Source organism: Mercenaria mercenaria, chromosome 17 (genome assembly GCF_021730395.1).
Source record: "Mercenaria mercenaria strain notata chromosome 17, MADL_Memer_1, whole genome shotgun sequence".
NCBI lineage: Eukaryota > Metazoa > Mollusca > Bivalvia > Venerida > Veneridae > Mercenaria > Mercenaria mercenaria.
Window position 1 is genome coordinate 26,331,335 of NC_069377.1, and position 21,822 is coordinate 26,353,156.

The window sequence follows — 21,822 nt, forward strand, 5'->3', positions numbered from 1 at the left end:
ATAAACATTCAGACCAACTTTCATACAGATCCCATGAAAAATATGGCCTCCAGAGAGGTCACAACGTTTTTTCATTATTTGACCTCTGACCTATTTTTTGAAGGCACGTGACCCACTTTCGAACTTGACCTAGATATCATCAAGATGAACATTCTGACCAATTTTCATGAAGATCCATTCATAAATATGGCCTCTAGAGATGTCACAAGGTTTTTCTATTTTTAGACCTACTGACCTAGTTTTTGACCGCACATGACCCTGTTTCGAACTTGACCTAGATATCATCAAGATGAACATTCAGACCAACTTTCATACAGATCCCATGAAAAATATGGCCTTTAGAGAGGTCACAAGGTTTTTCTATTATTTGACCTACTGACCTAGTTTTTGACGGCATGTGACCCACTTTCGAACTTGACCTAGATATCATCAAGATGAACATTCAGACCAACTTTCATACAGATCCCATGAAAAATATGGCCTCTAGAGAGGTCACAAGGTTTTTCTATTATTTGACCTACTGACCTAGTTTTTGAGGGCACGTGACCCACTTTCGAACTTGACCTAGATATCATCAAGATGAACATTCAGACCAACTTTCATACAGATCCCATGAAAAATATGGCCTCTAGAGAGGTCACAAGGTTTTTCTATTATTTGACCTACTGACCTAGTTTTTGAGGGCACGTGACCCACTTTCGAACTTGACCTAGATATCATCAAGATGAACATTCTGACCAGTTTTCATAAAGATCCCACAAAAAATGTGACCTCTAGAGTGGTCACAAGCAAAAGTTTACGGACGGACGGACGCACAGACGAACGCACGGACGACGGATGCTGCGTGATCACAAAAGCTCACCTTGTCACTATGTGACAGGTGAGCTAAAAAATGTTGGTACTCAGAGGGGTAAAACAATCTAAAACAACAAATAAAATTTCCCATATTTTATTTGCAAACCATGCAAATTTGATACATTCTGATATATGCCGGTTTTGTGTCCATGCTTAAATTATAAATCACTGATGAAACTGGTAACATCACTTCAAGTCTAAAATATTCCTACTTTAAAGACTTGTTTTCTTGTAAAGTCTGTAAAAAACAGAATGACAAAAATGTTCTTAATTAAGCTTAAATACTAAAGAGTAACTTGGACTAAAAAGATAACTGGCCTGTTGCAGGCTGTCTAGCATACCCTGACAAAAAATTAGGGCTAATTTTAGGGCAATTTGTACAAAAAAATAGGGCTAAAATTAGGAATTTGGGACAATTTTAAGGAAATTTTAGGGCTAAATTTAGGAATTTTCAAATTAAAATATGGACTTTAAAGACCATGTAATGTGCTTACCTTTATATGATTGACATAAAAGTAACTCACAAATAGTGCTTTATTTACAGAAAAGACGTCTACCACTGGTAAACTGCTTTGAACTGTGCTAAACTGTTTTTTTCTGAATTAGAAGAACTTTTAAACAACATTTAAAACATTTTCTCTTTTTGATCATTGCAAAAAAGTTAAAAAATTAGGAATTTTTGTGAAAAAATAGGGCCTTTTTAGGAATTTCCTTTGATTTTTTTTAAAAAATAGGAATTTTAGCCAAATTGAAAAAAAGTAGGAAAAAGTAGGAATTTTAGGGACGCTAGACAGCCTGCTGTTGGTTTTATATTTAAAGCTCTTAAATTTGTAGATCAGTTAAGTAACATTTCAATATTGAAAAAGGTGCAGAAAATGATGTAACTTTAATCAGTAAAGAAAGTTTATTTCTTCAATATGGAAGAAGACTGAGCTAACTCTTCAACATGAAGAAGAAAAGGGTGCATCTCTTCCATTTGGAGGTAAAAATAGTTAATGAAAAATAATTGGATAATCCATCTGTTGAAACAAATGTGAGAAAAGAGACAGGAATGCAGAATTAGCCAACAAACTTAAATGCCCCACCCACTAGTGTTATTGTGATTGGCCAATATGTAGTAGACAAAATTGGGAGAAAATTTACAAATATCGTGTTATTTCATATACAATGTAATTTATATAATTCCCTCATGTATAAAAACAATCTTAAATGGCAAAATGCATTTACGATTTAAATGCTTCAATATTAAGCAGACAATTCTGTTATGATTTCAAATATCATTCCCTCAATATATTTATAATTGGCAACATTTATTCTTTATATGTATAAATGAGTTTTGCCATTTGGGCTTTGCAAGCATGGATCCAAATCAGCCTATATATCCATGCAGTCTGATCAGAATCCGTACAAGTTTGTGCATTACTTGCATATAAGTTCTGACACTGAAAAACAACCAGTATGGATATGCACTGATCAGGATTTATACTCGTTGCAAAGCCCTAATGCTGGTTTCCACACAGCGAGGCTCACAAATTTAAAACAAATATTGAGCCAACTGACAAGAATAAAATCTCTATATACTGTACTCACACATACACACAAACATTTCATATATAAAAGGTAACAATTTATACATTACATTGCCAGTGTAAAATGTAAATATGTATACTGATTTTTATTAAAACAAATTTATCACAAAATGCTGTGCCCAACAGTCACACATGTAAAGTGTCTACAGCTTTCAAAAACATAGAAAGACATTATTCTGGTAATACTTCGGATTTGTATGGATTTAGGTGAAGTTAAATAAAGTGGAAATGGTGGATAAGAATACTAGAATTAATAATGCTAGATCTTGCAGTGCATGTACGTTTTTTGGGTTTTTTTTTCGTTTTTTCGTGTCATGGTTACAGTGCAAAAATGATTAATTTTACACTCATGCAAGTATAAGAATACATTCCAATGGTGCACTGCAAGGCAAGTTTCTACACAACCCCAGTCACTAAAGTTAATTCAAATTAGATTTTTTTTTACATTAAATGCTGCATAATGAGGTAACCTTAAACAACTTTCTAGCTCTCCCTTAAACACAAGGAGAAAATGCCTTTTGATTATAAAAAAGTTAACACAGAGAAACTGTTATATGGTTATACACAATATACATTGAAAAAATGCTAAATGGTTTTACAAACAGTAAACATTCTCAAAAATAAAACTGGAATCATCAGTGGACAGTGAAAGGCTTCTGCTACATAATGGGACTATTCAATTAAATTAAAAGTTGTTCCGTAAAATTCATACCCTGAACAAACAGTCTATGATGCATTTCATGTGTAAGCAGTATTTTTTACCGTGGGACATCATTAAACTTTAGTCTGCTGGTGGCAAGTGATTCTGCCTTTGCAACTAATGCAGACCAAGATCAGCCTTCACATCCATGCAGTCTGATCTTGGTCTGTACTGTTCCCTATTCAGTCAGTAAATTTTATGTGAACACCCCTTCAAATAATAAATGATACTACCCAAACTGAATGACGGACCAGTCAATTTTAGAAATTTAGCAGGATAAAGTGTATTAAGGCAGTGAACCTGTAATGATACTCAACAATTTCCGTGTGATTGTGTCTTTACGTTAACCAACACAGCGTTCTTACTTCATTTATAAACATAGCATAATACATACAATGTTTTAGGCAATAAATTCCGAGATCACGTACAGAAAATATGTAATTTGCAAATTCTTACTGCAGGTACACTACTTTAATCAGTTCGATAAACATAGTGCAATTATGAAGAATGGCTGGTGCTTCTTTTTCTTCTTCTTCGAACTAAATTTTGCCTCTTAAGTAATTCTCTGTACAAATAAGAATAATTAGGCCCTTTTTATGTACAAAGAAATAAACTAACAGCAACAGCTGACTGATTAAGAGCTGGTCAGGTTTTACTTGCCACAGAACAATAACAAGTAGACAAGGATTGACCAGAATTTATATATATAATAGCTATTAAAGAGAAAAATGCTTTAAAAATGGATTAAAAAAGAATTTTAACAATTTGCGTATAAAAAAAAATCAATAAATTAATCACATGTAAAAAACATGAAAATATTTTACACCTGAAAAATCCTTTCTGGCTTCAACAATGTACAGAGCACAAACATAAACAGTGTAACCTGTTTTAAGAGTGACCGCATGTTTGCTTTCTTGAGGTGCCTTTATGACAGATTATACTGAACTGTGGAATCATTATTTTCACAGACTTTTTCTGACATAAACTGAATTAGAATTTAATTTGTTTGTTGTGAATGAATTTCGTGGACAATTCACAAAATCCACAAAAACAAATCCCTCAATATATGAATATCAACAACTTCACAATATCTGTCTTTACAGATGTGATAATCTGATAACGTAACTTAAACAAGAGCACCGCCTTGCGGGTGCTGACGCTCATCTGATTTTTTTTGTGTAATAGAAATATTGTCCTACCCCAATTTTCTAAGTATAAAATGGGCCATCATTCTTGCAAAAAGCAGGATAGAGTTATGTTTCTTGATGTACAGTGTCCACTTATGATGGTGAAAAACTGTTGCAAGTTTTAAAGCAATAGCTTTGATAGTTTATGAGAAAAGTCAACTTAAACATAATACTCAACCAAGAAAATGATTTTCTAAGTCCAAAAGGGGCAATAATTGTTGCAAAAAGCAGGATGGAGTTATGTTGCTTGCTATACAGGGTCAGCTTATGATGGTGAACAAGTGTTGCAAGTTTCAAAGCAATAGCTTTGATAGTTTAAGAGAAAAAGTTGACCTAAACATAAAACTTAACCAAGAAATCTGATATTTTCTAAGTCCAAAAGGGGCCATAAAACTTGCAAAAAGCAGGATGGAGTTTTGTTTCTTGCTGTACAGGGTCAGCTTATGATGGTGAACAAGTGTTGCAAGTTTTAAAGCAACAGCTTTATAGTTTAGGATAAAAGCTGACCTAAACATAAAACTTAACCAAGAAAACTGATTTTCTAAGTGCAAAAGGGGCAATAATTCTTGCAAAAAGCAAGATGGAGTTATGTTTCTTGATGTACAGGGTCTGCTTATGATGGTGAACAAGTATTCCAAGTTTCAAAGCAATAGCTTTGATAGTTTAGGAGAAAAGTTGACCTAAACATAAAACTTAACCAAGAAATCTGATATTTTCTAAGTACAAAAGGGGCCATAAATCTTGCAAAAAGCAAGATGGAGTTATGTTTCTTGCTATACAGGGTCAGCTTATGATGGTGAACAAGTATTCCAAGTTTCAAAGCAATAGCTTTGATAGTTTAGGAGAAAAGCTGACCTAAACATAAAACTTAACCAGGCAACGCCGATGCAGACGCCGACGCCGACAACCGCTCAAGTGATGACAATAACTCATCATTTTTTTTCAAAAAATCAGATGAGCTAAAAAATCAAATTAAAAACTTGAAAAAATCAAGTTAAATTTCACTTACCATTTCAACACATCGCTTTTTTTCAATTTCTCATGTACATGTAATAGAAATAATCACTCCAAAAATCATGGTGAGATCAGAATTTGGATCATCCATATATATATATATATATATACACAATTAACTTATGACTTGTAAAATGTATTTAATGATGCATGCGGCAGTTTTGGGTAAAAAAAAACCAAATAATAGAATTTGTTCAAACTTTGTATAATATGAACACAGTGTCATGTTAGAAACAGAACTAAAAAAATCGAAGGTCACAACGCTTGTTCAGGAGTTATCTGCCCTTGAAAATGCAAATTTGAAGAAAAATACAGTTTTAAGGGCAGATCACTCTTAAATAAGCACAGTGACTTTTTTTGTGTTTTCGCATTTTTCTGTTTCTAACATGAAACTGTTCATATACAAAGTCTGAATAAATTTTATTATTGGGAAAGTTTTGCCCCATCTCTCATACAAGAAACTGCAGCAAGTGTCTTTAAGATGTATAAATTCATATAAAAAGAAAATGAAATCAGGGACATATCACAAGTGCTACTGACTTTATGAGAAAAAAAATTGGGGGTAGGTAATTCTTAACAAATCAAAACAAACTCCATTATGTACAAGTATGTTATGGCTTAAACAACAGGTAAATGTTTTTTAGGATGTAAAATGTCAAATATTTTGTATGTACCACTGGGGACCCTGGAGACATGATTGAAATAAATGAGTTATTTTTTTTTGTTTAGTACATTTATCAATGGTGTGATATAACAAAGATTTTACAGTTTATGGCATTGATTGTCTTCCATATGAAGAAACAATTCTTAAAATGTGCACAGATAAAATGCCCAAGTGTGAAAATTATAATTTTCTACACCACCTCTGTTTTAATACTTCAAAAATAAAATCTTGAACAAGTTTTCTAAACATTCAAAAAGTGAAATTAAATGTTTTAACTTTCTATTCTATCTGTAATAAACTGAATTATAAGTAGTTCTGCTTATGAAAAAATCTTAACAAAGTTAATCTACATATTTAAACGATATGTATGCAATAAAATTTATTGACTTTTAATGCTCCAAAAGTTAAAATATTTTCAGTCTGGTCTAAATGGACTTGGTCCCAGAGATTTTATAACCTAGCGTTGCTATCTAGTCAACTAGAGCCCATCTTCTTGACAAGGTTTTCCGCTAGTTTGTCCAGAAACTCGAACGTGTTCAAGTAGTCAGCACGAGCCACACTGAAATGAACAAATAACATAGATATAGGGGAAAAGTGGTTAACGATTAAAATGTTGGCAGCTTAACCAGCAGGCAGTAAGTCTGAGCCCCACTAGGTGACCTAGTCATGACCATGCCTTCTCACCTATCGTGAAGACTGGTTTTACCAGACAGTGGAATTTAGTGATTCAAATAAACTTTAAGCTTTCATCACAGTTATTGACTCAAGCTAAAATAAATCCATATAAGCTAAATACAATGTAATATAGATTACAAATACAAAATGAGAAAGAGAAACAGCGTAAGATGTCAGTTCACGTCTGCTTCAACATTTACATTTAAACATCAACAACGTTGATTTACTATTACAAGCAGGCACAGAAACAGCAAACAGAGCCCAATTGTTTCAACCAAAGCAATACACAATCAGTTATATTTTTGTTTTTGTTGCGTTTAACGTCACATCAGCACCATTAAAAGATCATATGGTGACTTTCAAGCTTTTGATGGTGGAGGAACCTGTGGTCTTCCTCCACCATCAAAAGCTTGAAAGTCACCATATCATACATTATTTCATCATCAAGGGCGGGCACCTGGGTATAACCATCGATCTTCTGTAAGCCAGCTGGATGGCTTCCTCAGATGAAGAATTCAACGCCCAGAGTGAGCCTCGATCCCAAAGTCGGTAAGTGGTAAGTGACACTCAATAACTGTTAAGTCTTCATAATTACATGTCAAAATCTGTCAAAAAGGTTGAACTTATAAGTCATAAAGATTAATATTCATGAGCAAACAGGAAAAGCAAAAATAAATCCTTTGCCAATATTTTTCAGTATGTTAGACATGACGACCTTACTTTGACATTCCTTTGATGCAGATGGCCAAATCCTTGGTCATGAAGCCGCCTTCAATGGTTTCTATACAAACAGCCTCTAGGTTTGAAGCAAATGTTGCTAGGGCATCATTATTGTCCAGTTTGGCTCTGTGTTGTAGTCCTCGGGTCCAGGCAAAGATGGAAGCTGCAAGTATTGACTTTATGTTGAAACTAGGAACCAGTGAGATTACAATTGACTTTATTAAAGAATTAATCACTTATGCACTAGTAAAGTTCTACTGCTATTATTTTCATGGATTTTGAGGTAATGCCAACACACAACATTTAATTCAAAGAAACAATATTTTGAAATCAGTAAAGATGTCATGCCTAAAAAAGTCAAATCAAATCAGAAAATTGACTAAAGTTTTAATACTGAATTGTCTGTTGAAAAAGATCTGCTTAAGTATTCAACAATATTTCAGTTTTAGCAAGCACTTAGCCTAACCAGTGTCCCTGGATTCTGTGCCAGAACTAACCAGTTTTCAGCAAGTAACTGTAGTCAACTATCCAACATGAATAAGTGGTGGAAAAAAATGATTTCAGATGCAGTCATTTATCAAATTTATCAAACTCACAATCTAATAATAAGTAGATCTGTACTTTTCCTACTGAGCCAAGAAGACCATACATAAATCAGACAAGGAGGAATAATGAACAAAATATATGCCCTCTTAGTGTCAAATTGTCACAGAGAATATATGCTGGGTGTCATACTCAAACCTTTGCAAATCACACTACTGTGCTTCAACTAGTGAGCTATGTAATTTTAAACAGTACACTGGCAAAGGCCCAAAATTTCTTTGGCAATTTCTACAAGCAATAGGAAAATCACATTGTATAATTAATTAGTTCCTTTCACAGGTAAAGAGTTTATATTGTTACCTATTGGGTTGGTGGAAGTTTCCTTGCCCTGTTGGTGGAATCTGTAATGACGTGTGACAGTCCCGTGAGCTGCCTCGGACTCTATGGTTTTACCATCAGGACATATCAGAACACTGGTCATCATGCCGAGAGAACCGAAACCTGCACAATAATTGGCATAATAATATGCAAATTACAATTCATATTGGCTAAGTTTACTTCAAAAACTGGTCAAATTTTGCAAAGTGTAACAGTAATATACTAATACTGGCATCAAATAAAAGCAGATAATGGGCCTCTTTCATGAAGCCTACATAGAAATTATTATTTTAGTCCATTATTTTTTCCAAGTAATCAACCTGATGTCCAGGGTTAGACACTAACAGTGTCCCGGGGGCCCGAGGATCCCAAATTTTGAGGAGGAACACCAACTTGTAAAAGATGGTGTGCTGTCAGGATACCTGTTTTTTTTTTTGGTCAATGATAAATAAAAATAAAGATTAATTTCTGTTTGAAAAATATTGTAAGATATGTTGCTAATAAACAGTTAAAATATGTATGTACCTAAGGTGGAAAGTTAGTGCTGGTCCTGAATAATAAAAAATCAACAGTTAACAGATGCTTAGAGATTGCATGCATGTAAAGCATCTATGTGGTATAAACTTGAAATAAGAATTCTCGACTTGTTTTGACATTTGTTGTGATTTTTTCATATATCATATTAAGAGGGATCCCAAAACCTGAAGAGGACCCCAAGATTTAAAAGGTACAGATTCCTTTGTGCACCCTGTTCAAATAAGTTAGTGTCTAACCCTGGATGTCTACACAGAACAAAGTTAGAATGTAGATATAAACTGCAAGGTGTTTAACAAAAGTCATTTTAAGTACAATTATTCATTTTTAACTACAGTTAATGAAATTCATTTTTAACAACTATGACCTAAGCTGAACAAATTGTGACCGCTCTCTCCAAAAGTGGGTACTGAGGCAACTTTAATAAAAGTTTTATCCTATCAAAAAATGTGTTCCAAAAAGCTGTATAGAGATCTGTAAAACAAAGGATGAAATAGGATGACACTTACGAACTTTTGTGAAACAGGCTGCAGATCTTGAAACAAAGGAAATAAGACTAAATTTATCCGTATTCTCCTGAAATCATTGTACTGACCTTGAGCAACCGAGTCTGACTGTACATCACCATCATAATTTTTACACGCCCAAACAAAGCCGCCATCAGACTTCATTGCATATGCTACCATGTCATCAATAAGTCTGTGCTCATACCAAATTTTTTTGGCCTCATACTTATCCTTGTACTCTTTCTCATAGATTTCTTGGAAAAGATCTTTAAATCTGCCATCATACTTTTTCAAGATAGTGTTTTTGGTACTGAAGCAAGGAACAAAATAATTACTTTTAACTTTGATCTTTCCAGACTAGGCACTTTGAGAAATAACACAGAGAGCCAGTCTCAATCCTGGTCACTTTGTGAAATAAAAGTTAGAACCAGTCTCAATCCTGGTCACTTTGAGAAATAACAATGATAACCAGTCGTGATCAATGGGAACCAGTCCACTTTGAGAAATAACAATGAGAACCAGTCTAAATCCTGGTCATTTTTTTAGAAATTGCATTAAAAACCAGTCTCAATCCTGGTCTGTATATGAAGGTTGAAGAATACAGTTGCCATGACGTCAAAAACTGACACCTTTTCCATGAAATTTATAAACCCAAAAGGTGGAATATTCAAGATCAACATTGCTAGTGTGCCATATAACTGGACAGATCATTTGCTATTCTAATGTCCATGTTAATTGATAATTCTGTCGGATATTTAAAATTTTAGACATATACTAGTATGCAAAACTGGGTAAAACACAAAGTAAATGACAGAAAACAAAACAATAAATTACATTTATAATATATGAAGCAGTTTCAGGAATTCCCATTTGGGTATGAAATATATTACTTGTACTTAGAGTTAATTGTGTGAAGGCCTTGCTAACCAAGATAATTATAGGGAGTTTGTTTCAGTGTAAGATCGAAATATCTTTCACTGAGTGAACAAAAGAATGACGCAATATTTTTGCATTGCAAAAATAAAATCTGGTGTTCTTGAGAGAAAGATTGTTCCAACTTACATGTAAAACAAATTTTCTTTTTATTTCATATCTTTCAAAAGTTTTTTTTTTATCATATCATACTAGTTAACTGTTTTATCCACAAAATGTCAGGAGTACTGGGTAAATCATACACAAAATCATGAAGTCAAAATGCCGATGTTGGTAAGAACGTAAAATAATTATTTATGTCTTTACATTTTAATATAGTGGAGTGCATATATTTCTGGTTTAACCGTTTTGTACTCTATCTTTAATTATCGCATAGTGCGGCAATTTTCCTTTGATCTTTGCAGCATGCTATACATAGTAACACACATTATTACTACAAAACTGTGCTGATATCTTACAAAACTGTTGCGATATATATCAACACGGAAATCTCTATGGAGTTTCATAAGAAAAAAAGTGTTCCGATATATATCAGCACAGCAAAACTGTTCCGATATATATCGGAACACTTTTTCTCTAGTGAGGTCCTATCAAGGGAGTATAATTTTTTCCTTTCAAAGAAAAGATGATTTTAGCTCCAATTTACAGTTCACAGAGAAAGAATTGTCACAAACACCTACATTTATAAAGTAAAAGAATAAATAAACTAGAATATTTCAAAAACTTGATAGTTATTGCCAAATTCAGAAATACATGAAATATATGAAATTCTGAGATTTCTCAAATGTTTCTTTTTCTTTGATTTTTTTTACAAACAAAACAACAAGTTTTACAATATGTCTGGCCAATGAAATACAAATATTTAAAACCAATGCAGAAATTTGTTGGGTACTTTTATCTGGGGAACACATTTTCTAAAACAGAAGTTTTAGTGTTTCAGTCAGCGAGGCGCAGAAAGGGAATCAAAATAGTAACAAGAGCTGTCCGTAAGACAGCCAAGCTCGACTATTCGAAATATTGTCACAGAAGCAGGAAATTATTACCCAAAATGTTAAATATCAAAAGAGTTTTAAGTTCGAAAGGGGACATAATTTGACCAAAATGCATATCAGAGTTATGGGACTTGATGCTATCAACTAGTTTTATAACCCCGAAGAAACATGTTAAGTTTCAATTCCATATCTGCATTAGTTTTGGAGATAATAACTTACATGTAAACTTTAACCAGAATTTTCTAAGTCCAAAAGGGGGCATAATTTGCCCAAAATGCATGTCAGAGTTATGGGACTTGATTCTGTCAACTAGTTTTATAACCCCGAAGACCCATGTGATGTTTCAATTCAATATCTGCATTAGTTTTGGAGATAGTAACTTGCATGTAAAACTTTAACCAGAATTTTCTAAGTCCAAAAGGGGGCATAATTTGCCCAAAATACATGTCAGAGTTATGGGACTTGATTCTGTCAACTAGTTTTATAACCCGAAGACACATGTGAAGTTTCAATTCAATATCTGCATTAGTTTTGGAGATAGTAACTTGCATGTAAAACTTTAACCAGAATTTTCTAAGTCCAAAAGGGGGCATAATTTGCCCAAAATACATGTCAGAGTTATGGGACTTGACCAGTGAGGTAGGTAATTGATCTAGAAAAAGAAAAAATAAGTTTTAAATCCATATGCCTTTTAGTAATAGCTGTATGTACTTGCACGCAAAACTTTAACCAGAATTTTTAAGTCCAAAAGGGGGCATAATTTGGCCAAAATACATGTCAGAGTTATTGGACTTGACCTAGTGATGTAGGTAATTGATCTAGAAAAAGAAAAAATAAGTTTCAAATCTATATGCCTTTTGGTAATAGCTGTATGTACTTGCACGCAAAACTTTAACCAGAATTTTCTAAGTCCAAAAGGGGGCATAATTTGGCCAAAATGAAGGTCAGAGTTATTGGACTTGCTGCTATCAACTAGTTTTATAACCCCGAAGACACATGTGAAGTTTCAATTCAATATCTACATTAGTTTTGGAGATAGTAACTTGCATGTAAAACTTTAACCACAATTTTCTAAGTCCAAAAGGGGGCATAATTTGCTCAAAATACATGTTAGAGTTATGGAACTTGACCCAGTGAGGTTGGTAATTGACCTAGAAAAAGAATAAATAAGTTTCAAAGCTATATGCCTTTAAATGATAGCTGTATGTACTTGCATGCAAAAACTTAACCAAGGTGTGACGCCGACGCCGACGCCGACGCCAGGGTGAGTAGAATAGCTAGACTATTCTTCGAATAGTCGAGCTAAAAATAATAATAAACAAATTTAAATGAAAATAATATATAAATTTTAATGATAAACTATGCGATAAAACAGTTATAATATGTAGTGCTCGTGTGTTACCAGGATATATCAGAGCTAGGGGTACATCTCGTTATTTTTCTCTTCACATATCTGTCTCGGCTTACCAGCCTCAACGATATGTGCAGAGAAAAATACCCTCGATGTACCCCTAGCTCTGATATATCCTGGTAACACACTCTCACACATACTATAACTATTACTAACAAACAATTTCGAAGAATAAATGCCAATTATTCATAGTTCATATTCTTTTGCATTCAGGTGTAGTTCCACAACAGTGAAAATCACAAAATGAAAATCTCACTGTTTGGAAATGCAAAAGTTATAAATATAATCCACTGTTATATTTCAATAAACAACTGAAAAACATGAAATAATATTAAATTTTACCTTAGGTAAAGGGGCCATTCCTTTTGCAAAGCATACTGAAATGAGCTGTGGGCAAATTCTTTAATACTCTGAAATGAGAAGGGGAAAAAAGATCATAATTATTAAGTTGTTCCAGAGTCAGAAATTTCAACAGTTGAGGAAGGAAAACCACAGAAGTTCAGATAAAGAATCATAGGTGACTGATCCATTGTTAGAATTTATAACTTCCAAACAATGTAATTCATTCTGCATAATTAGAAAGTTTTTATTCGTACTTTTAAAACGGGAGCAGTGGTTAAGGCCTTGGCCACGCAACCGTAACGTCACAGGTTCCAGCCTAATTTGGGCCACCACCATAACTTCTCATATGGCACAAGGACCATTTGTTTTTCAGGAAGCGAACTTGAAAGTGGTTCAAATTAGCTTGAAGCTTTCCTCACAATCTTAAATAAATAAGTACACACTAAAAACTAATTCACAACTTTGTGGCCTCTTAAAACCATTTAAAGCAACCTATAAAATCAATAATTAACTTTAAATTCTGATATATAACTTCCTTTTTAGAGAAAAATCATCACCTCCATCACTTCAATCATTTTGTTTAAACATGGCATTGTATATGCACTTAGCTTTGGTCGCATTATTTACCTCATCTGTGTTGTACATAGCCAGGGCAACTCCACCTGTCCCCTCAAACTGGAACACAGTGTACTCCAGCGGAGATCCACCATCTTCCGGTGTGAACTTGATCTCCAGTTTACCTGGACTAGGAACTACAAAATCTGTTGCTTTATACTGAAAAATAACACATATTGTATTTTTGACATAGTAATAATAATTGTCCGGGTTATAAAGGAAAATACCAATACAAATCAAAAAGTGAATAACTTCAGACATGGAAATTAATTAAATCTGGAGATCACCATGGGTGAGTGGTTATGGTTGCTGACTTCAATTCATGTGCCCCTCGCGGCTGTGGATGTGAAAGCTTTTTTTGTCAAGTTTTTTCACATGAGGAAGTCATATAAAGGGCTTAATGAAGGTCAGTGTTTCTCTACCTAGAAGGCCTCCTGTGCCTGAAATACTGCACTGAGTGGCACCTGGGGTCTTCCTTGAACCACCAAAAGCTGGAAAATTGCCATATGAACTGTAGTGAAAATTTAAGTTAAACCAAACGACCAAACAAATATAAAGAAAATTTCTATGCTAGAATGTAAACTGAATTCTACTGAATAACTTATTCAGACATTCAACTTCAAATCCTGGAATCAAAGTCTTAAATCAATCTAGACATTAACATGTCGATAAACAGGACCTAGGGCAGTTTGAGTTGACTGCCATTTCTCTCTTAACTAGCATTTTCATGTTAATATATTATAGCAGTATACCTGGTCCCCATAAGCATGACGACCAATGACGATACTTTTGTTCCAGCCGGGAACCAAGCGAGGAATGTTCTTACAGATGATTGCTTCTCTGAAAACGGTTCCTCGCAAGATGTTTCTAATCGTGCCATTTGGTGACTTCCACATCTTCTTCAATTTGAACTCTGAAATAATAAAAGTCACCGCCATGATTTCATTACTACAAATACGGAACGTAAAAGAAGTATGTAACATCAACTTATGTATCTAAAACAACTAGATGTTACAACTAAATATTCAAGACAAAAGATCAGGACTTTACATTTTACACCTTAAGAAAGTGATGTCAAAGGGGGAGACTATTCTACTTGTTTAGGCAGAATATTAATATCTTACTTTCACAAGTCTCCCTTAGACCAAGAGTTATGGCAACAGAACATACTTTGCAGATGCATGAACACAATGCCAAAGAGAAATATTAATATCACGTCTTTGCAGCTTGTTTTCAGATCGCAATGCCTTTGCAGCATTTTTTCTGACCTTCACATAGTATTCTCGGATTTTCACATAATATTGCCCGTAAGTACCGTACTATGGGCAAAATGCAAAACTGTGATATTATTATCTTACTTTGTAATAATCGTCCTTAGGCAATGATGGCCGTAAATGGAGAATCATACTTTAAAAAAAACAGGTAAGCAATATGTTGATGAAGTTATCACCACAACAAAAGCTGAACCAAATAATATGGGGTAGAGTAATAGAAAGCATGCCAACTTGCACAGGCCTGAGACTCAATCAAAAATCAAAAGCCTGAAATCTCCTATTTCAATACACTTAACACAGGGAAATTCTGGCAGTCAAAAGCCTGAAATCAAAACCAGTCCTGAAAAATTCTAAGCCTGTTCCACCTACCTTCCACTCTTTTCTCATCAGGTGTAATGGTTGCACATTTGATTCCAACATTGTACTTTCTAACTGCATTTGCTGCGTCAACAGTCACTGAAATAACCAAAATATAAATACATGGAACAGAACAATGCTTTATATATTTCCACCTAAATAAACATGAATCACTGATTAAACATAATCTTTGCACACAGCTTGTACCCCAACTTGGAAGTATAATGTTATCACACCCCAGTACTATAAATAGTGACAACGTAACTCAATCTGATAACTGGAAGCCAGCACAATAACCAGTTATTGGACAGCCATTTAACTCCGAATCCTCGTATTCAGAAGTTTTTTTAACACCGGTATTTTATCCATTAAATAATTTAAATGATCAAATAGTTGTAACTGTGTTTAAATATGTAATAAACAACTCATCAAACAGAAATGATGTTCCTTATGAGGTTACTAGTATTCCCAAGTCAATATTTGCACTTGGGCCAAGTCCTCTCTGTTTCTCTAATTGCAATAGGCTTTGAAAGCGAACAGCATGGATCCTGACCAGACTGCGCGAATATATGTTTTAGCTAATTTTTTGCTTATAACCACTAAAGGCACATAAAATGATTATTTGCCATTTAAATAAAGGGTAAACCATTGATAATTCTCAAACAGTACCTTGATCATCTGTAGCATCTCTATTTTCAATGCCAAGATCATATGTGTGAAGTTCAAGGTCAACAAACGGAAATATCAACTTCTGTTTGATCAGGTCCCAAATGATTCTGTAAAAAGTATCAAAACATATAATTTAATGTAATTTTGAAACAGCTACAACAGAATATTACAAGAAACGTTATACAGTGTGGAAAGATGGATACTTTATTGTTGAAATTTACAATCAAATTTCAATTCATTTTTCATGGTTCCTGAGGCCTGGATGTAGTTCAAATCCCAAAAACAGTAGAGCTAGGACGTGGTTCCCATAAACTCTCACCAATAATTATTATTATTATTATTATTATTATACCAGATTTATATAGCGCCCTTTTCATGATCAATTTCACGTTCAAGGGCGCTTTACATAGTTATTGCCTAATAAAAGGGGTTGGTTGTACAGTCACTGTACTGTTCAGTAATCTTAGCGCCGTAATTCTGTAATCAGTATTTGCATGTAGGAAAGATAACTTGGGAGGATTTTCTGATCAATCAATGTAAAATGAATTGGTTTTACATAACTTTTAAAGGTTTGTTTGTTGTTGAGTTTATTTATAGTCGCCACCGGTTAATACCATATGGGCGACTGTTTCTGCAATTATTCCCTCCTCCTTCGTCACATCGTCTTTTCTTCACTCCCGTTATAGAACATCAATTATATTGCATCGTAGTTATATGTCTTCATAGTTATGTGTCGTCGTGTTTCTGTGACATCTATTGTATGATTCTTCTTAAGTGTTGTTGACATCGTTGTATTTCGTCTACATTTTAAGCTGTCTGATCTCCAGTCTAAAGTTTCTCGCCACCACGTTGTACGTCGCCTCCACTAACTGTCTTGCCCGAAGTGTCGCATCTGGAAGCCTGGCCCCGAGGTCCCACCTTGTCGATGAACCAGCTGGAGTAAGCACGGAATTAGGCAACCCCCAGAGATGGTAATCCGGCATCGAGTCGGGGGTTCCGAACCAACATCAGCCTCGTCGATGAACCAGCTGAAGTTTTCCGGCAATGTATCAAAACCGGAAGATCCCTCAGAGATGGTAATCCGGCATCGAGTTGGCCGGGATCAACCAGACCCGGCACCCCGGTTGTAGAAAAGAGGTCCAACACGATGGCAAGCAGACTAGACGATCCCCCTTTTATGGCCACACTCCCTGGTTTTAGTCATGTGACGCTAACTAGATCAAGCGTTGACCTAGTTAGGGCGCTGACCCAGTTAGCGCCATATGTGCCCTCTCCGCGACGTGCCCCCCCCCCCCCCCCCGAAATACCAGACTTTTTAATCCCCAATATACAAGATCCTGTCTGGTCCAGTCTGATAAGGGTCCATAAAACCCCCGTAGACTTGACATGTAGCCTAATTATTGTCAGAGAATCATAAATTTTATTGCCTACAGGTAAATTGGTCATTTCCTGTGTTTTGCATTTTATTAATTGAAATGCTGTTTTGTTTTGTTTTTTAAGTCTTTTTTTTCAGAATGTACACAAAATTATTTTAATTGATAAGATACTAATTTTGACTGCTCAGTCATGTTGAGTAATGTCCTGGCCAATTAAATTATAACTCTTATAGCAAAGCAATTCTCACTATAAAATAATTATTCAAAACTTAATAAGAGAAATTACAAGTTTGTTTATTCAATGATTATGATCTTTTTATCAAAAGTAACAAAATAAAAACGAAAAATAAGATAATTGCTGGATTTTATTAGAAATTAAAGAAACGTTCAGTTGCATTTTTAATACATAAAGAAGGTATATAAACAGAAGGATGTTATATATTAAAAATGCTTAATTCCTCTTGTGTTGTCTAAATAATGTTAACTTTCTTTTATGTATAATAAAATCCAGCAATAAAGATATATCATTGTTCAAAATACACAATAACACAATAATTTATTACTTCTAAAAGCTATGTGCCTTAACGCATTTTTTTTATATTTTTGATACTAAAAAACAGCAATAATGAGATGTAATTGTTAAAAAACTTACTTTATTAAAAATATGATAAAAACACTGTTGTATCTTATCACTTTGTTTATTTAGCCCTAATTCAATCAAACTTTCTAAACTCGTTATAAAGGTGAGAACTGATTTGCTATAAAGGTGAGAAATATCACCTGCAATTTATTTATTGCACAGTAGCTATACAGTAGCTTATTATAATAAACAGAAGCAAGTCTACCAATGGTCCTGACTTGTGTATTGGCCCTTATCGCCAATACGCAGACCTTATCATCTCCATAGACCACATACCAGGCATACCAGAATCAGTGTCTTTAAAGAGCTTTTTTAACAGCATGGTAGCAACAGCTACTGTGTTCATGTTTAGCAGGTCTAGGAAAGTGGTATAATTACAGATTATCTGTAAATTTACAGATAATCTATAAATTTACAGATTGTGTGTATGAAAACTGATGAAATTACATTTATTCTCAAAACCGCAGCTTGAAATTAATTGGTTTATTTACAGTATCCATAAATTAAGGTCATAAATTTTGTGAGATTCAGCCATTTTTGTTGACTGATTATTTGACATTTTCAGAAAAATCAAAGTCAACAGAAATGACTGAAAGTTACAACTGACCATTATCTATGCATACCATAAGTAAATCAATTACTTGCAAGCTTTGATTTCGAGTCTGAATATAATTATAGCAGTTTTCAAACACTTGATCTGTAAATTTATAGATCGGAAAATCTGTAAATTAATTATTTACTGATAATCTGTAACAAGAGCTCGTAGAACACGAATACCCCCCTTGATGCATTCAGTAATTGCACAAGGAACAGAAATTATTTGGTCATTGTATACAAAAGTTCTACTGTTCTGGGTAAATGTGACCTTGACCTTTGACCTATTGACCTTAAAATAAATAGAGGTCATCTGGTAGTCATGATCAACCTCCCTATTAAGTTTCATGATCCTAGGCCCAAGCGCTCGAGTTTAATATCATCCAAAAACCGTAAACTGTTCTGGGTCACCGTGACCTTCACCTTTGACATACTGACCTCAACATCAGTAAGGGTCATCTGCTGATCATGATCAACCTCCCTATTAAGTTTCATTACCAAAGGCCCAAGCATTCTCAAGTTATCGTCCAGAAACCATATAACTGTTCTGGGTCACCGTGACCTTGACCTACTGACCTCAAAATCAATAGGGGTCATCTGCTGGTCATGATCAACCTCCCCATCAGTTTTTATGGTCGTAGGCCCAATTAGCGTTCTTGAGTTATCATCCGGAAACCATTTTACTGTTCTTGGTCATTGTGACCTTGACCTTTCACCTACTGATCTCAAAATCAATACAGGTCATCTGCTGGTTATGACCAATCTCCCTATCAACTTTCATGATCCTAGGCCCAAATGTTCTCGAGTTATCATCCGGAAACGGATTGGTCTACATACCGACCGACAGACATACCGACATCTGCAAAACAATATACTCCTCCTTCTTCAAAGGGGGGCATAAATATACCCCCACTTTCCTATACCTGTTTATAGCTTCTGCACTGTACCTGGTATTTATTATAGCTAGTACACACAGGCACGCTTTTAAAATGAGCACATAGCAGCGTTGTGTGCTAAAGGCGTATGCTAGAATTCCCTGTGGACTATATGAGATGGGCAAAAATTTTCCCAATAATAGACTTTCTTCAAACTTTGGATATTGAAGGACAATCATCTAAGAAACAAAAATATCCAGTAAAAATCGGTGACCTATAATTCTTTAAGAAATAATTTATCTCATCCAGTGATTTGTCGTTGAATAAATCATTGCTTGGAGTTCAGATGCGAAGGAATTATATCATGAGGGCGTAGCCCGAGTGATATAATAATAAGCATCTGAACGACAATGATTTATTCAAGAGCAAATCACTAAATGAGATATATTATTTCGATTCTAACACGTTATAAAGGATTTTAAAGTACATCCTTGATGACATGCATTAAATATTTGCCCGTTTTCAATCGGTTTCTTTTCCAGCGCGCTGCTATGCCGCTTGACACCATGACGTAATAATTGTGACGTCAGAACAGTGATTTGTTGTTTGATAATTCACTGCTTTCTTCCTTCTTTGTTTAATAGGAAAATGAATCGGATCGTGTTAGAATATTGCATATTTTATGTTTCTTAGATTGTCCTTCAATATCCAGTTTAAAGAAATTCTGTTATTGGGAAAAATTTCGCCACAAATTCTATTATATAGTGATATTGAGTATACGTCCTTAAATTTACGAACAGTGCGCGGTTATTTGTTTTATATTACATAGAGGATAATTGTTGGTTTCGGTGTAATATCACGTTATAATTTCACCGAGTGGGCACCAAAAGTGATATTTTCACGAGTGGCGCAAATAACAACTTTTGGTGTTCACGAGTGAAATTACCGTGATATTACATCGATACCAACAATTTTTCTGTTTATTTTATGTCTAAAACTCTACTTTTGTTGTGTTTATTTCAATAAAATGTCGAAATTTGCGGGAAATTTTATCAGGAAGCATCGCAAAGATGACGTCATTTTAACGACGTCATCGTCATATTGTTTCCGGCTTTCAGTACGCTCGGTAAACTTTTAGACGTTAATCCGGGTATCAGATTTGATAATTTTCACTGAGTGGCCAGTGAGTTTATCAGGATATAATTCACCGTTATATTTCGATAAACCACCGAAAAACATAAAATAATTACGACTAATTAGACTTATTCACGTTATTGGGTAATTCGTGCTTGATCAGCTGTTTTTTAACTGGGCCGGGGTCATAAATTAGATCACAAAAATTAAGTGTATTAACTCTTTCAGAAATGATCAGAAACATAAATGGAATCAATCAATAGATGAAAGAGAATTAATCCGAGTGAAGAGTGCGGATTAAACCCTCAAGTTTAAAGGTGTGAAAACTAATTCGGCTCGTCTCTTTAGTGGGTCACATCGACCTACCTGGTCATTTCATCTCCTTGCATTTCCACAACTGGTCCACCTGAAATTGATAAAATATCGCCATCATATCAACCAAAGCCTAATAAATCAATTCCACACAATTCAAACGCAATCAACATAAGGCTTACCCTTGATTTTCCCCATTTTTGCGGACAAAGTTTCTCACACAACCGGCAACGATAAAAACATGGACGTGAAAGGCAAGATAACCTTTGACTCTCGATTTTGATTGGTCGATTTGTGCTTATTGATTAAAATAGACAGCAGGAAAGAACACCAATCGTGCAACATCGGGCATTTCCGTATACTCCGGTAAATACATAGTGACAAGGTGAGCTTTTGTGATCACCCTTCGTCCGGCGTCCGTCGTCCGTCGTCAGTCCGTCCGTGCGTCAACAATTTCGTGTCTGCACGATAGTGGTTTCATTTATGATTTTATTTTAACCAAACTTGCACACAACTTGTATCACCATGAGATCTTGGTTCCTTTCTTGAACTGGCCAGATCCCATTATGGGTTCCAGAGTTATGGCCCCTGAAAGGGCCAAAATTAGCTATTTTGACCTTGTCTGCACAATAGCAGCTTCATTTATGATTTGAATTTAATCAAACTTAAACAAAACTTGTGTCACCATAAGATCTTGGTTCCTTTCTTGAACCAGCCAGATCACGTTATGGGTTCCAGAGTTATGGCCCATGAAAGGGCCAAAATTAGCTATTTTGACGTTGTCTGCACAATAGCAGCTTCATTTATGATTTTATTTTAACCAAACTTGCACACAACTTGTATCACCATAAGATCTTGATTCCTTTCTTGAACTGGCAAGATTCCTTCATGGGTTCCAGAGTTATGGCCCCTGAAAGGGCCAGAATTAGCTAT

The 21,822-nt window shown here is 34.7% G+C and overlaps 1 protein-coding gene across 1 annotated transcript; it reads right to left on the reverse strand.

Moving 5' to 3' along the window:
* Nucleotides 1–933: 933 nt before the first annotated feature.
* Nucleotides 934–21,177, reverse strand: LOC123535899 (isocitrate dehydrogenase [NADP] cytoplasmic-like). The gene is made up of 11 exons (XM_053529301.1): nt 21,072–21,177; nt 20,944–20,983; nt 15,959–16,065; nt 15,302–15,388; nt 14,411–14,571; nt 13,671–13,817; nt 13,044–13,111; nt 9,455–9,675; nt 8,308–8,448; nt 7,405–7,567; nt 934–6,568 (listed from the first exon to the last, which is right to left on the reverse strand). Exons 1-11 carry the CDS (start codon nt 21,085–21,087, stop codon nt 6,484–6,486), a joined length of 1,236 nt encoding a protein of 411 aa, XP_053385276.1. The 5' UTR covers nt 21,088–21,177; the 3' UTR covers nt 934–6,483.
* Nucleotides 21,178–21,822: the final 645 nt, after the last annotated feature.